The sequence below is a fragment of the Oikopleura dioica genome, chromosome XSR (genome assembly GCF_907165135.1).
Source record: "Oikopleura dioica chromosome XSR, OKI2018_I68_1.0, whole genome shotgun sequence".
NCBI classification, from domain to species: Eukaryota; Metazoa; Chordata; class Appendicularia; order Copelata; family Oikopleuridae; genus Oikopleura; species Oikopleura dioica.
In genome coordinates, this window is record NC_137294.1 from 11,440,197 (window position 1) to 11,454,294 (window position 14,098).

At 40.9% G+C, this 14,098-nt stretch overlaps 2 protein-coding genes across 2 annotated transcripts in view; both read right to left on the reverse strand.

Annotated features, from left to right (window-relative positions):
* Nucleotides 1–14,098, reverse strand: part of LOC145709345 (DNA repair protein RAD50.L-like) — a 75,324-nt gene that overhangs the window by 8,427 nt on the left and 52,799 nt on the right.
* LOC145708277 (uncharacterized) lies at nucleotides 479–11,458 on the reverse strand. The gene is made up of 8 exons (XM_081785933.1): nucleotides 11,368–11,458; nucleotides 9,269–9,303; nucleotides 6,540–6,624; nucleotides 1,545–1,646; nucleotides 1,425–1,496; nucleotides 1,222–1,386; nucleotides 1,006–1,179; nucleotides 479–899 (listed from the first exon to the last, which is right to left on the reverse strand). Exons 3-8 carry the CDS (start codon nucleotides 6,612–6,614, stop codon nucleotides 828–830), a joined length of 660 nt encoding a protein of 219 aa, XP_081642059.1. The 5' UTR covers nucleotides 6,615–6,624; nucleotides 9,269–9,303; nucleotides 11,368–11,458; the 3' UTR covers nucleotides 479–827.

Here is a 14,098-nt window from a genome sequence, read left to right on the forward strand (position 1 = left end):
TCGCTGACGTCTCAGATAGAAACTGCATAAAGAGACATCAAAGATACATCAGACGGCGTGAGTTTTTACGTCTTTACTTTCTGGCAGTCAGAATCTGACTTTCTTTTCTTTCCCAGTAGGAATCGCATGACTAGCTGAAAATGCTGGAAAGAATGAAGAATTGCATAGATATGCTGAGTTGAGTTGTTGATCCCAATTTGAGTATGCAAAGTAGAAACAAATGCTCGAACTTAATTTTTCGGCTATTTTTTTCTTGTTCACTTTAAATAATGATACCCTTATTTTCAGTTTCAATGGGTCGACAAGAAGTCAAAACTCGATTCTTCATTAAATTTCCTACAGTAATTATCGAAATAGAAGACTCAACTCTAACCCTAATTCTCAATCAGAGCATCTGTCATGGGGAAATGAGCTTTTTATAAGCTAAAATTTGCGAATATTATTTTTTTATTTGGAAAGCGAATCGATAAGACAGGTCTTTGAGCGAAGAACTATATTTTGATTTTCTTAACAAGTAAAGTATGAATCTTATCGGGAACTTTTCTCGGTGGAAAAAGAAGAGTTGATAAAGGGTCCCTTCTGGGTTTTTATGGAATTGTTTTTTGTACGAAAGTAGCGAAATAGAAAAAAAGAAGAAGAGTACAGAGAGCGAGGAAAGATAGAACACTTGTCGGTTGTGTGCGTTTTTTGTTCACGAATTGCCAATAATTGAAGCTTGAAGCGTTTTTTTTTCTTTTTCTGGTTCTAATAATTCTGAGATGCGGTGAGTGGTTGTTTTGTTCAATTAGTCTTGATGAAATTGTTCACGTGACGGGAGAGGGTTTTCGTTAGTTTGCGTTCGCAACCGCCGTGTACTGGGAGCGTCGGTCGCTGAGAGGAGCTACAGTGATGCGCTCACGCTGAAAATTTCAAATTAGAGCACAGTCCAGTTACCGTTTAGTCGCTGATTTTGGCGTCTTTGCGGCCTTGTAAATCAAAAAACGGTGATCAATTGAACTTCTTTACCTGACTGTAGCTGTTGGTAGAATCGGAGACTCCCCAGTTGGAGATCTTAGAGCGGATGTCCCCTGCCCGCTCGGCCTGTCCGACGACTTCGCGCTGAACGGACCTCGACGACTGATTTTCGAACATTTTCATTCGGTCCTTGAGCGAAAGCGCTCCCGAGGTGGCCATCTCCGCCTTCGAAATTATTCCTTATTTGAACGGAAAGGGGTTGCTCACCTGAACTGTGCTGCCTGCTTTCTCGGTTTGTTTGAGATAGTTGTCCTTGAATTTGTCGATGGTGGAGACTTTCGGGACGGGTTCTTTGCGCACCTCGGGCGACTGGTTCGCCCGGGACTGGTAGCGCGACAGGCGGGTGTTCACTGAGCCGATGTTTTTGCTCTCCTAGAATTTTTCATCAGTAGATTTCAGTGCTACGAAACAGGGTTTATTACCACAAGCTGTTCCTCTTCTTCCTCCTGTTTCGCTTCGGGGGAGTTCTCTTTGAGATTCTCCTGAAATAAAAATCGTCAATTTCATCGACAAAAATTTGAATTACGAACCTGATCTTGCTCCGCTTGAATTTGAATTTGCGGAGTTTCTTGCTGGGCAGGGTCTTTTTCTGTAGATTCGTATGATTTCGTCGGCTGCTCCTCTGTCTCCACCTTCGATTTAGATTGAGAAAACGGCGTTGAGTTATTAGTGTTTAGGAAATTTGCGTTTGCGTTTTGAGAAGAGAGGATTTTGCAAGAAGGAGGCGAGGATGCTAGGACTGGGTTGCTTTTTGGGCGACTTTGTTTTAAGGAAGTGTGATATTTTTGGGCTGGTTTGTGGGAGAGTGTTTCTGGGCTCAGTTCAAGTGTCACCGGGAAAAGGTCATTAGCGAGATCGTCGAGCTCGTCAATATCTCGCAAATTGAAGTTGATCTGGCTTAGATCTGTCGCTTCACCAGAAATACCCGAGTCGGGATCGGAATCCGTCTGCTGCTCATTCTCCGAATCCGAGGACTGGACATTGACCTCGTCCATCATTGCGGTCGTTTCCAGCAATGACTCGCTGTCATTGGACTCGACCGGGGAATTCGGCTCGTCGCAGCTAGAACTCGGCGATGCTGGAATCTGCTCGACTTGTTTCGCGATGATCTGTTTTTCTTGTTGTTCCTGATGCTGCTGTTGAGCGGCAATTTTGGATTTATGCCGCGGTTTGGGACATAATGGCAGCGGCTTATTCACTGTTCTGGGCGGGATTGGAGGTGCTTAAAAAACGGTTTTATATTTTACTTATGAGTGTTTATACTACAGTCGTAAAATCTACTCAGAATTTCATTGATATTAATCATCATAAGAATCTTTGACAAATTAATTGTCACTAATCCTGGAATTCCAGAGAAAATTAGTCAGCCTAAATCCAGAATCGCGGTAGCTCTGTATTTGCTTGTTGATTTACCTTCACTAGCGACGCTTGGGACGCGCGCAGGAGATGTACAGCTGGCTGGCTCCTCTGTAATTGCTTCGGCAATACCACTGGACACTGACGGTGCAGTTGAATTGGACTCGTCGAGTTTCACTGCTTGATTTGCCTGTTTCATCCGCCGTCGCCTCTCGCGATGCGCTTGCCACATGCGAGTCTGACTGTCAGGCTCTGTTGATTCCTGTTCCTGGCTTTCTGAAACTGAGCTCTTCCGCGAAAAAGAGCTGCTTCGCGAAATGGATTCTGCTTTTGCTTCTGGAGCTGGCGGCCATTTGGGAACGGAGCGCTGCGAACTCGTTGTCGAATAAGAAGGACTGCAACGGCCAGAAGAATAAACTGATCCCTAATGAACTGGTGCTCACGTGACAGTTGGGGATTTATCAATTAGCCTTTTCTGTTTTATCAGCGCTTGGGATGAATTAAAACGGATGAAGGGGACTCTATCGCGAAGAGGGAGATTTGATCCCTTATTTAAAATTTGGCTGGGAGAGAGAGAAGCTCATAAATTTTCCTGAGTGTTATTTGTCAACTGCAGCTGTCCAGATATTTGGCAGAAACAATCGAAATTATCGGGGGCAAGAAGAAAGGGCTCAAAAGGTTGGGCCGCCAAAGAGCGACAAAGAGAAAATTTAAACAGGAGTGACGCTGCTCCAATTTTCGTTTTTTTTCAGAAATTCTGAGAAAAAAGTCAGCTGTTTTCGAAAAATACGCTCTCATTGAGGAAGCGATAAAACGGTTTTATGAGCTAAAGGGACAGAGATCTCTCTGATTAAAGTACTAAAAGACGCAAGCCAAGTTCACTCGATTTTTTTACGAGGCGACCTGAGAGCGTGATCCATAAACCTTACCAGCGGTAAACTGTCTCACTAAAATCATACGTCCGTCATTTATACAAAGACTTTCTTGGAGAAGAAAAAATGCTCAAAGAATCGTTGGTATTTTCGATTTTCAGAAGATTTAAGACAAAAAAATCATAAAAAAGATGGAAAAAAATTACACATCTTATTAAAAATCGTAAAATCAAGTCGATTTGAACCCTTTTTTCGACAAATTTTTGCAATTGAATCGCATCTTTTTCTTTCTTATTGTCTAAAAAATCTTCTGAGAATTCGACTTCGGCCATAAAACTGCCAAAACGTCCGCTAGAAAGTCTGTAGGAAAGCGTTTTTGTACGCCCCGTGAAGAAGGGAATAAATGTGGGAAAGGGAAAAAAGAAGCGGGAGCACCAAAATTCCTTCGAGGAGACGCGTATCAGCGAGTTGTCGTTGGGAATGTCGTCCGTGTTGATTGTGATGTGGTGCTTGGCGTCACCTGCGAAAACGGCTCAACACAACAAAAATAAACCTTGAGAAGAAAAAGGCACTTGATCTCGAAAGTTACGAAAAGAGCGCTCCTTTTCTGTGAATTTTCTCCTTTCAGGTTTTCAATTTTCTAGCAGTTCAAGCGCTCGAGAATGGCCCTTCAGAACGCCGGCTGTTTACACTGGCGAAATCCTCAAAAGGTTTTCTAATCTAACTCGCCCCTTTCTTTCGAATGGAGAAGAAGTTGAGGAGAGCCGAGTCCTTGGTTGATGACGATTCCGATCGTTTTTCGCCGCTGCCGTTGATTTTCTAAAAAGGCGAAAAGCTCGTTCGCCTCATCTTCCATTCCCCGAAGAGATCTTCTTATTTCTGCTCTTCTTCTTTCCGTGCTCATCTCTCTTTTTAGAAATTTGTTCTTCGAGTAGGACGATCTCTTGTTGAATCTCTGACTGATTCAACTCCTGAGCGACTCGAGATGGACAAGTCTGATAATAAAAAAAGGGCAAAAAAGTGTTCTCGGTTCAAATGTTCAAAAAAGTGCGAATGAAGTGAATCATTAGTTGCCCGTGTTTGCGCAGTCAGTCGTGGAGATGTCGGACTCGCGGAGGAGAGCTCCCTCCCTTAGTCCCGGACGCGCAGCTCTCCCACGCCCCCATTTTCTTATATCACCTTTCGCCCAAAAAATAACTGTCTTCTGCGATTTCCTGCTTATGCTCCGGAAGAAAAAACTTTTCAGAAGCCTTCTTTTCAAGAAAAAAAAATAATAAATAATAAGAAAAGACGTTGAAAATTGTCAATAAGGAAGTTTGAAAACGAGCGAAATTGAGTTTTTAGATGTCAAGTTTTTTCAGTCGCCTGTGGAGAAAACCTGAGTCAGGAGCCTTAGAAAGCTTTCATGAAAAAGCCGCGTAGCGGCTTTTATTCTTCAACGAAGCCGCAAAGCGCCTTCGCCAAAGTTTCCTTACTCAATCTATTTTTAATGTTTAGTAGTGCTCTTACAGTAGCAGCCCTTGAAAAACGCCCCATAACAGTTCGAAAAACCAGCGGCCCAGAACAGTAAGAAAACAAAAAGCCAGTCTGTGAATAACATCTGTCATTTTCGCTGTGGTCATGCACATATTTCGCGCGCACTGCAGCATAAACTTACACACAGTCAACAGTGCATGCGAAATAGAAATATAAAAAAAGAGAGAGGCTCTCTCTTCTTTTGCAAGTCGTCGAGCTGTTGCACCTGTTGAATAGGCAGGCCAACTTTGATTACGGGCGCTGACGTTGAGCATTTAACCTTTGGGAAAGAAAAAAAAGTAAGAAGATAAAAAGTAACACATTCAGACGGGAGCTGAATTCAAACAAAAAAATGATGAATTTACGAAAAGTTAAAGAAGTCGAATACTCATGAAAACCGAGCTACTGAATCTGGGGTCGGCAACCTGTGTGGAAAACCTGAGTCAGGATTTAAAAAATACATAAACAAATGCTAACAATGGCGAAGCCGCTTTGCGGCTTCTTTGTTAAAAAAAGCCGCAATGTAGGTTTTCGTAAAGCGCTTTTCAAATCCTGACTCAGGTTTTCTACACAGGCTGCCGAGGAGCGCAGTACTGCATTCCTACAAACCTGAGTCAGGATTCGAAAAATGCATAAAAAGCTGATTATAGCTAAGGCTCTTTGCGGCTTTATTTTTGTAAAAGCCGCTGCGCGGCTTTTCATTAAAGGTCTTTTCAAATCCTGACTCAGGTTTTCTACACAGGCTACCGAGGAGCGCAGTACAGCATTCCTACATTATTACGGGCTTGTTACGGAAAATGATTAGCTGATCAATCAACGCATATAAAACAGCTTCATAAAAAGGTTATTGCCACATTGTAGCGCGATGATTATTACTCTGACAGATTATTATTGTTTAGATCACATTTTATAACTTTGTGTTTTTGATTTTTCTAGCAACGCCCTCGCTCGCAGCCTGAAAATTGATTTGACCCACTGCCGGAGTGGAAATAACGTTTTTCTATTTACGGGTTAGCCACTCTCCAAAAAAGGGTGTATTGACACAACCGTGCTGGGGACGGTTCAAACCACAGCCTTGTCCAATTCAGTTCGCTCCCGATTACACGCTCAATATTGAAGAAGAAAGAAATGGCATCATTAAAATATCGACTCTTATTCATCGCTTTTTTGATTGAATTCTCTTCTCCCCATTTTAATTAACCCACTCTAAGAAGGACGGTTTTAAGGGGGTACACGTCGAAAATCTTTATTTTCCAACAAGCTTTTCTTTGAAAGTTAATCAAGTGATACCCTTATCTCATTTTACCAATGAAATTCTATACAGTAGAATAACCCTAGCACGAACCCTAACCCTAACCCTAATCTGATCTTTTAATCTCGAAATAAAACCTCGATTTCGCTCATTTTCAAAGCTGATTAATAATCAGTGATTATTAACATAATTATCAATGTCATTTCTTTTGACAATTTTCTGGATAAAAAAACTTCCATTTAAAATAAATTCGCTTTGAAGGCCCTTAATTCAGGCAATTAAAACTGCCTGCTCTGCAATTAAAAAGTGTTTGTTTGTACATTCTTTCCCAAGAAAAAAGCGAAAATACGGAGCGTCAAAAATAAAAAATGCGCGTGGGAGCAAGCAGCGTCACCAGCGGAAGTTCAAGGCTAAAATTGCATGTTGCGCCTACCCAATTATTTGTCTTTTATGATTGCTGCTAATAAATCACGCTGCATGCATCATTTCCCAGATGCGCCATGAATCCAGAGAAGTTAAATATTCTCTACCTTTTTCTCGGCGATTTCTTCAGCTGGAGCTGCGTTTTCGAGCATTTCTGGAGCCTGGCTCACTTCTTCGGACATTTTGCTTGATCTGAAAAACGGAAATAAGGAAAAAATAATTGAAAGTTTCTTTGAAAATGGGACAGGAAAAGGGGTGATTTTGTGCTTCAGCAAAAAGAATTGAACGTCTCCATTTCTTTCTCTCTTTTTTTTTTGGATTGATTTGGAGCTTTCAAAAAAATATCCATAGCGTACTGATTGAATATTTATGGGCGAGGAAAACCGCGATTCATAAATATGCCATAAGGGGTGATCTCTCGAGTTTTTTGAAGCAAAAGAGCCCGCTCTCTGGAGTTATCAATCATCACACTGCGGATGTTGGGCGAAAAAGCTGCACTTGCAGTAACAGCAATTTGCAGAGTTACGATTCCCTCGAGTTCAATTAGAGGAGAAACAATCTGGACAGGACTTTTAAAAAGGAAAAATTTCAGTATCGATCAAGGACGATCGCCCCGCCAGTCACTACTTTTCAAAGCGCTATAAAATTTTAACGAATAAAGATTTTTTCAAATTTTTTTTTGTTTTGTAATTTTTGATCCCTTATCTATTTCTAGTGCAAAAATGAATAAAATCGTAAATAAGGAACTATCAAAAAATAGCATAATCAGCAATCTAGTGGTGTGTGCAGTTCGCGCGCCACTAAGATTGTCCAAATTTATACAGTAACTAGCTCCGAATTTTTCAAAGACGAATATTTTCTGCTAGGAAAAGGTCTGAAAATATCATCCCTTTTTTCAAAAAAGACAAGATCGTGGCTAAATCGTCAATTTGGAACAAAAATTGGGGTGCGCGTAGTGGTCAAACCACTGTACCCAGTACCAGGTCCGGACCAGTACCAAGCCCTAACCCTAGAAAATTAAGGGGGTGTGCATCTGAAAAAGAAAAAAGCCCGTCCAGATCATTGCTCCTCCCGGTCTCTCTCTCTTTTTTTATTTCAATCTCAAATTTGCGAATTTTCAATTTGCGGGTTTGTCCGTGCTTTATTATTTTTTTCTTCTCTGGCTCCGTTCATCTCCCGTCTAACAAAGAGGCTACTCCTACAAGTATCTATTTTCAATGGTTGAGTACGCTGAAGAAAAAAAAATCGAGAAAAAAGAGGTCTTTTTATTAAATTGTCGACGGTTAATCTATACTTTCTCAACTGGAGAGGAATTCTGATTTGCAACGAAATCAGCAACCCCTCAAATTGAGATTCGCATGACGTTCGTTCCCGCCAATTCCGCCTCTAATGCACAATTAAAATAGAATCATCATTTTCCTAATTATTCATATTCGCAAGAATATTGTTTTTAAACAGTCGTAGGGGCTAGAAATTGATGATCTTAAGATGACTTTTCCCTGAGCATTTATATAGTGACACCCTTATTTAGCAGTTCTAATTGATAAAATTTAATATTATTTTTTAATCTTTGAAGTGATTTTGTCCGAAAGTCTAATGCGATTATCACGCTAGAAAACCTAAACAAAAATCTAAAGATTGTCTATTCTTTTTGATAACAGAGTGATACCCTTAACTTTTTCTGAAAAAATAGAAGTAATAAAATTACAGTATAGTTCGGAGCTCGAAGTTTGGGAATATAAGGGGTTCACTATTTTAACTCATGAAAACTCATGAAAATTGGCATTTCCAACATCTACCCCCTTAATCGTAAAACAAATAAGTTCTTTTTGTACCTGAAAATGGAACTTCGTCTTTTATGAAAAAGCTAGATTCTAATTGAAACTGGAGTCACGTGACTTGAACTGTGGAGAAGCGAATACTCTAAGTAGAAAAAAGTCTGAATGGACAGAGAAGAAAAAACACTAAAGAGCTCAAACGAGCGGGGAATATTCGATTAATGTATAAATATGTAATTAAATGTTAAATTTTAAAGCATTGTTTCAAGCAGCAGAGTTCGGCGACCACAGTAATTTTAGAAGCAGCAGAAAAAAGACGTGATTTTTGGATTGAAAAATTCTCTAATGTCACTAATGCAAATGCCCAAATGGTAATTTCGCTTTCTGCAAATTCACTGCTTCGCAAACACAAACGGGCTTCACTCGCAGTGCCGATCGGATTAGCTTTTATTTAAAAAAAATGGAGAAAAAAGGGAACGCAATTTAAAATAACGATGAAATAAATTATTATTATTGAGCTCGCTCTTATAAAAACGGAGATTGTTACTTCAAACACGCTCTAAAGGTCTCTCTTTTTGAAGAAACTCTCAAACTTGAAAAATCGTATTTTATTCGACTTCGCGCAGTGAGTGAGCGAGTAACTCCAAAAAAAGGGGGCTGGTTTTATGCTGATTCGAGCCCTTTGCTCGTTTCACGGCTCGCTTGCCGGGAGATGCAAGAGTTGCTCTTCCCAGCAACTCTTTTGCGAGCTATTCAGGCGCAAACTAGTTCCTGTCCCTCTTCCATTTTCTGATGTACTTACCTGGGCTCGACAACCTGTGGAGAAAGCTGAGTCAGGGTCCTGAAAGATATCTTATGAATAGCCGCGCTGCGGCTTTTTAAAACAAAGCAGCCGCGGAGCGGCTTCCCCAAAAGATCAAATATATTGAGATGGCAATTATGGCAAAGCCGCAACGCGGCTTCGTTTAAAAAAAAAGCCGCTACGCGGCTTTTCATAAGTGCTTTTTTCAGGACCTTGACTCTGGTCTCTACACAGCTTGTCGAGTCCAGGTACTTACCCACTGTTTCGCCGCTTCTCGCTGCTCCTGGAAGACTAGAAAAAAAAAAAAAGAAATTGAGTGAAAGGTTTGTTACTTTAATCGAACAATAAAATTGTTTGTGCGATTTACGTTTTTGGATTTGCTAAAAAGACTAAAGGAGAATCTCGAGCTCTTGGCCGATCCCCAGCGCGACGTTCTCATGGATTCTGACGCGCTAGAACCGTCACGTGACGGTGCCAACGAACTCATCATTGTCGCCGATAATGCCTGGTCAGTTGCGTCTTCGACTTCTTCGGCTGCCGGGTGATCTTCCGATTTTACTTGGAAAAGCTTTCCTAACATCCGTCGGCGTTTGATGATTGATCGGGCTTTGGAAGTTGAGCTTGCGCGGGTAACGCTGGCTTCGTGATCTTCTGATTTTGTCATTTTTGGAGAGGAACCGAGACTTGCCAGAAGACGCGCTTTTCGGGAGAAAAAGGATTTCCCTATAATTATTTTCTATTTTTGTTTTTTTTTAAGAATTTAAATATAAATTATAATATATAAGATGTTATCGAATAAGTAGTAATAAAGACAATAAGACGATGAAATCACTTCACATTGTATTCAGGGTCATTGAATTTCAGGGTATGTTAAACAATTTCATAATCAATGGATATGGGGAACCACTAGAAAAAACAGAAATACATAGAGCTTCATTTTATACAGTCAATAATCTCAAACTTTGATATTCACGTTTACAGTAATGTTGTCATTATGGACGATATGCCACTTGAAAGAGTTTATCATTTTGTAATTTTGAATGAAACTTTTAACCAGCTGTCGCTTTTATCCAAAAATCTAAGAAAAAGATGGCGCCCTAGAACCTACGATCTCAGCAGGTGATCGCTCGAAACAAACCACTTATAGTTTGGTTGCATAAAACGAACCACAGTGACTGGTAGCCTAGTTTGCTCTATCTGATGAAAAACTAGGACTTGTTTAAAATGAAACCAACAGTAAAAAAAAGGGGGAAATGTTTGACCACAAGCTGCGGAAGTGATTTTTTTTGATAGAAAAAATCCGCAACCTGCATCCGTCAGATTTGCGCTGGAAATGGCGCTTATCGAAAACTAATTCTGTAACACGCGCTGCAGATTGCAAAAAAAGACATGTTTGTGAAGGTCTGTTTACCTGATACCTGCGGCGGCGGGGATTTGGATTCTGACGGCGGCGACTTGGATAAACTGCTGAGTCGGGCGAGGCCTTTTGCTTTTCGCAAAAAACCACCACCACGAGGAGATTTTTTCTCTTCTTCGATTGATTCTTCGTCTTTTTCGCTTTTCGCCGACCTGGAAATGCTTCCAAGAAATTTCGCTTTTCGTAGAAAAGCATTTGGAGACTTTTTTTCTGTCTTTGGAGATTTTTCTTCAGCTTTTGGCGATTTCGTCAAGCTCCCAAGTTTGACCATTTTAGCGCGGCGGAGAAAAGAGTTTGGCGCTTTTGTTACGCGAATTTCGGGAATTTGCATTTTTGTGCTTTCTTCTGCTGCATTTACTGCTTTTGACAGAGGTCCCAATCTTCGGATAAGCCGCAGCTTTCTGATCAACGAAACTCCGTCTTTATTTGTTGTTTGGACGATTTCTAGCGGCTCTTCTTTTGGCGAACGAATTTTGATTCCTGAAAAAATGTTCTAAATTGAGGGTGGACTTGCTGTTGCTTACCGGATATAATCGAACGAGTTCTATTGCGAAGTTTTTGCGAAGCAGATAAATTCCCAACTTCGAGACTTTCTTGAGAAGATCTGTCTTCTGAAGATGCGTCATCTTCTGACGAATTATCGGAGGAATCGGACGAGGAACCGGATGAACTCTCGAATGATCCACTGTCGCTTGAACAAGCAGAACCCATTTCACTTTTTACTTTTTATTTCTCGATTTTGAAAAAAGATCCTCTTTTCTATAATTCCCGAAAAGGAGATTGGGTCACATGAGATTAGGAAATAGCGATTTGTCAATCAATTTGTGAATATTTCATGCGATAAATAAACTCTTTCAAAAGAATCCATCAAAATTCAAGAGCGCTGGGGATGAACTACGAGACCCTCCCTCGTCAAACACCAATAAAGCAAAAAGTACCTCGTAGCTTGAGCCGTTTTGAGACTTGGCCGGAGCAGTGGAGTTTTCGAAGACGACGTCGCTGGTGGCAGGATCGCTCAAATCGCTCACTCGTCGGAGGGACTCCCCCGCTGGCTATGGAGCTTGCTCGGCGGATTGAGGAAAGACTTCGACGGAGATCTGCGGTGCTTCTTCGACGCAGAGGTGCTGGGCGGTCCGGGCCAGTGAAATCAGGACTTGGGGGCCCTAGAAGAAGTTAGATACCGAGGAGACCATTGATATGGACAGGCTTCTTTTCAAGAAGCTCCGCGGTATCCAATTTATTATGAAAAAAATGAAGAAGCCCATTTTTGCCAATAAAAAGTACCTGCTATCCTGAGCATGACCATATCGTTAATCCTTTGAATATAATCAGGATCGAGCTCAAAATCTCTCGACTGTCTCCGTTTTTCTCGAACCCGTTGTCTCTCCTCCCGCGCCTGCTCATCACTTTCCAGTTGTTTCCTTTTTGCAATATTATTTTTCAGTTAAAAATTCAGCGACACAATCATTGGCAATTAAATGATACGGCGAAGTTGGATTCAAACTTACTGGATTTTCGCATTTTCAGCTTTGATTTTTTTCGGTTCTTTGGCGGCGGCGTTCTTTTATTTCTTCTATATTTGAATTGACATTTCTGAAGAAGAAAAAAAATTAGCAGAATTTTCTAAGAAAAGATTCTGCAAGAAACAAGAAAACCTGTGTAGAAACCTGAGTCAGGGTCCTCAAAGAGCTTAGAATCATAGCCACCTTGCGGCTTTTTTTGACACGAAATTATTCGCTAAATTACCAGTCAAAAAAATACTTTTTGAGGACCCTGACTCAGGTTTCTACGCAGGTTGACGAGCCAAGAAAACAACCATTTCAACAACTGTACCTTGACTGTAATCTCTGTTTTCGCCGTAGTTCTCTTCGCTCATCCCAACTCAACTCGACCATTCCTCTTCTTCTTCTTTTCTAAATTTATCTTTTTTGGGCGGTGGAAGAGAAAAGAAAAATAAATCAAAATTGGAGGAAGCAACCCTCTTCCTTGATTTCTTTACTTTGACTCGCTATTTGCGCAGTGTCACGAACTAAACGAGCAGGAATGCAATTATCAACAGTCGAAAATACAAGCGCGGTCGGTTCTCTTCCTTGATCTCGTCTCTAAGCGCGCGCGTGTGTGTTAAAAAAGTGTGTGCCCAAAGTCAAGGACAAACGAAGGAACAGTAAACATGCGCAGATAAAAGATTTGAAACGCTTTTACAAGTCTTCTTCGACAACAACAATGCCCCTCCTGTGTCTCTCTTCAAACAGCGACTGTAAGAAGCAGCTTACTTCCGAAGGAGCAGGCTGCCTCAATAGAAGCCGCCTGTAATCTTCTCAAAAGCCAGTATCGAAAAGAAAGAGTGGCTAGGTACAATAAATCGAAGAAATAAGCCTTCTTTTCGACTCTAGCCTCGGGAACCTGTTTGGAAAATTTGAGTCAGGGTCCTGACTGAAGCTCTTTCGCGACCCTGAGTCAGGGTTAGGATTAGGGTCAGGGTCCCTGACTCAGATTTTCAACAAAGGTTGCTGAGTCCAATCTATTGTACTTTTTAGGAGAGAGCGGCAAAAATGCTCTTATCGAAAACGAACGGGATTGTCTTTATTCAGAAAATGTTCACCGTTTGTCACTAGCTGACTATCAAGCCGATATCTTTGCTTATTTTATTTTGGTTGCCTCGAACTGTAACTATCTCTATTGACAAATGTCACTTGAAGAAGGGGGCCATGCTCAGAGTACTGTTAGATGCTACAGCCCCGCGCCAGCATTTTTTTCCCACTAAGCGCTAAAGCCAGAAACAAATCTTCAAAATCTCCCTTTTGCTCTTTTTACACACGTCCTCAGAATTTATTCTCAGAAGTATTTGAACTTGACTTTATCTTAAATTTTATCCTGAAGAACTGACATCCTAATACGAGCTCTAACCCTAACCTCAAGAAAAATCTGCTGGTTATTTTGAGAGTTGGTCGAAAGTAACGATTAACGACATCTACTCCCTTAAATTTGCACATTTCCAAACTTTCTCTTTCAAAAAACTCCTTAGTTTCTTCAAAAACTTCGGTTTTTTATTACCTTTGAATTCGAGGAAGACGATCTCTTTTTTATGAAATTGAGAGTTAAACAAAGTGGTACCCTCGAAACGTGGAAATTAAAAAATCAAAAAAATGATATTTGGTAAATATTTGAAGTTTTTGGCGAAGGCGCCATGAACCGAAGTCCTTCGAATAAAATAAAAAATCACTGTCGACTTTGACATACCTTTCTCTTGTCGGCCTTGTGGTCGCGCTTTTTTGAGAATAATTCCAGCTTTTGGATGTTCTAGTGCTCTTGAAGGGAGAAACAAAGGAATGTGGTAGATGGTGGATCATCCATGATTCGCGCCTGCTCAACACAAAAGCTCAAAGAGCAACTGTTTTGATGAAGCGATTGTTACTTCGCCCTGCTTGTTTAAACATTCTCAGTCGAACGTACCCTGCATAACAGGAAATCGCCTTTGTCCACCCCAAAATCAACAAGAGTAAACGTTCACACGAGCTCACGCCAAATTACAGCGCAATTACCATGACATCTAAATGTACTCTATAATTTTATTCGCAAATTTATTCCAGAGCTCTATAAATAAAGTAAAGTAGAATAAGGACGGCGTAAATGTTTCGACGCTGAGGCTCGCAATCGTCTTCGGAGGAT

Bases quoted from the DNA above. Each gene is read 5' to 3' on its own strand.
- LOC145708277 (XM_081785933.1), bottom strand. From the start codon at position 6,614: ATGTCCGAAGAAGTGAGCCAGGCTCCAGAAATGCTCGAAAACGCAGCT. The intron at 1,497-1,544 runs GTTCGTAATTCA...TTTTTATTTCAG, and splicing joins TTCAAGCGGAGCAAGATCAG to GAGAATCTCAAAGAGAACTC. The intron at 1,180-1,221 runs GTGAGCAACCCC...ATAATTTCGAAG, and splicing joins AAGCAGGCAGCACAGTTCAG to GCGGAGATGGCCACCTCGGG.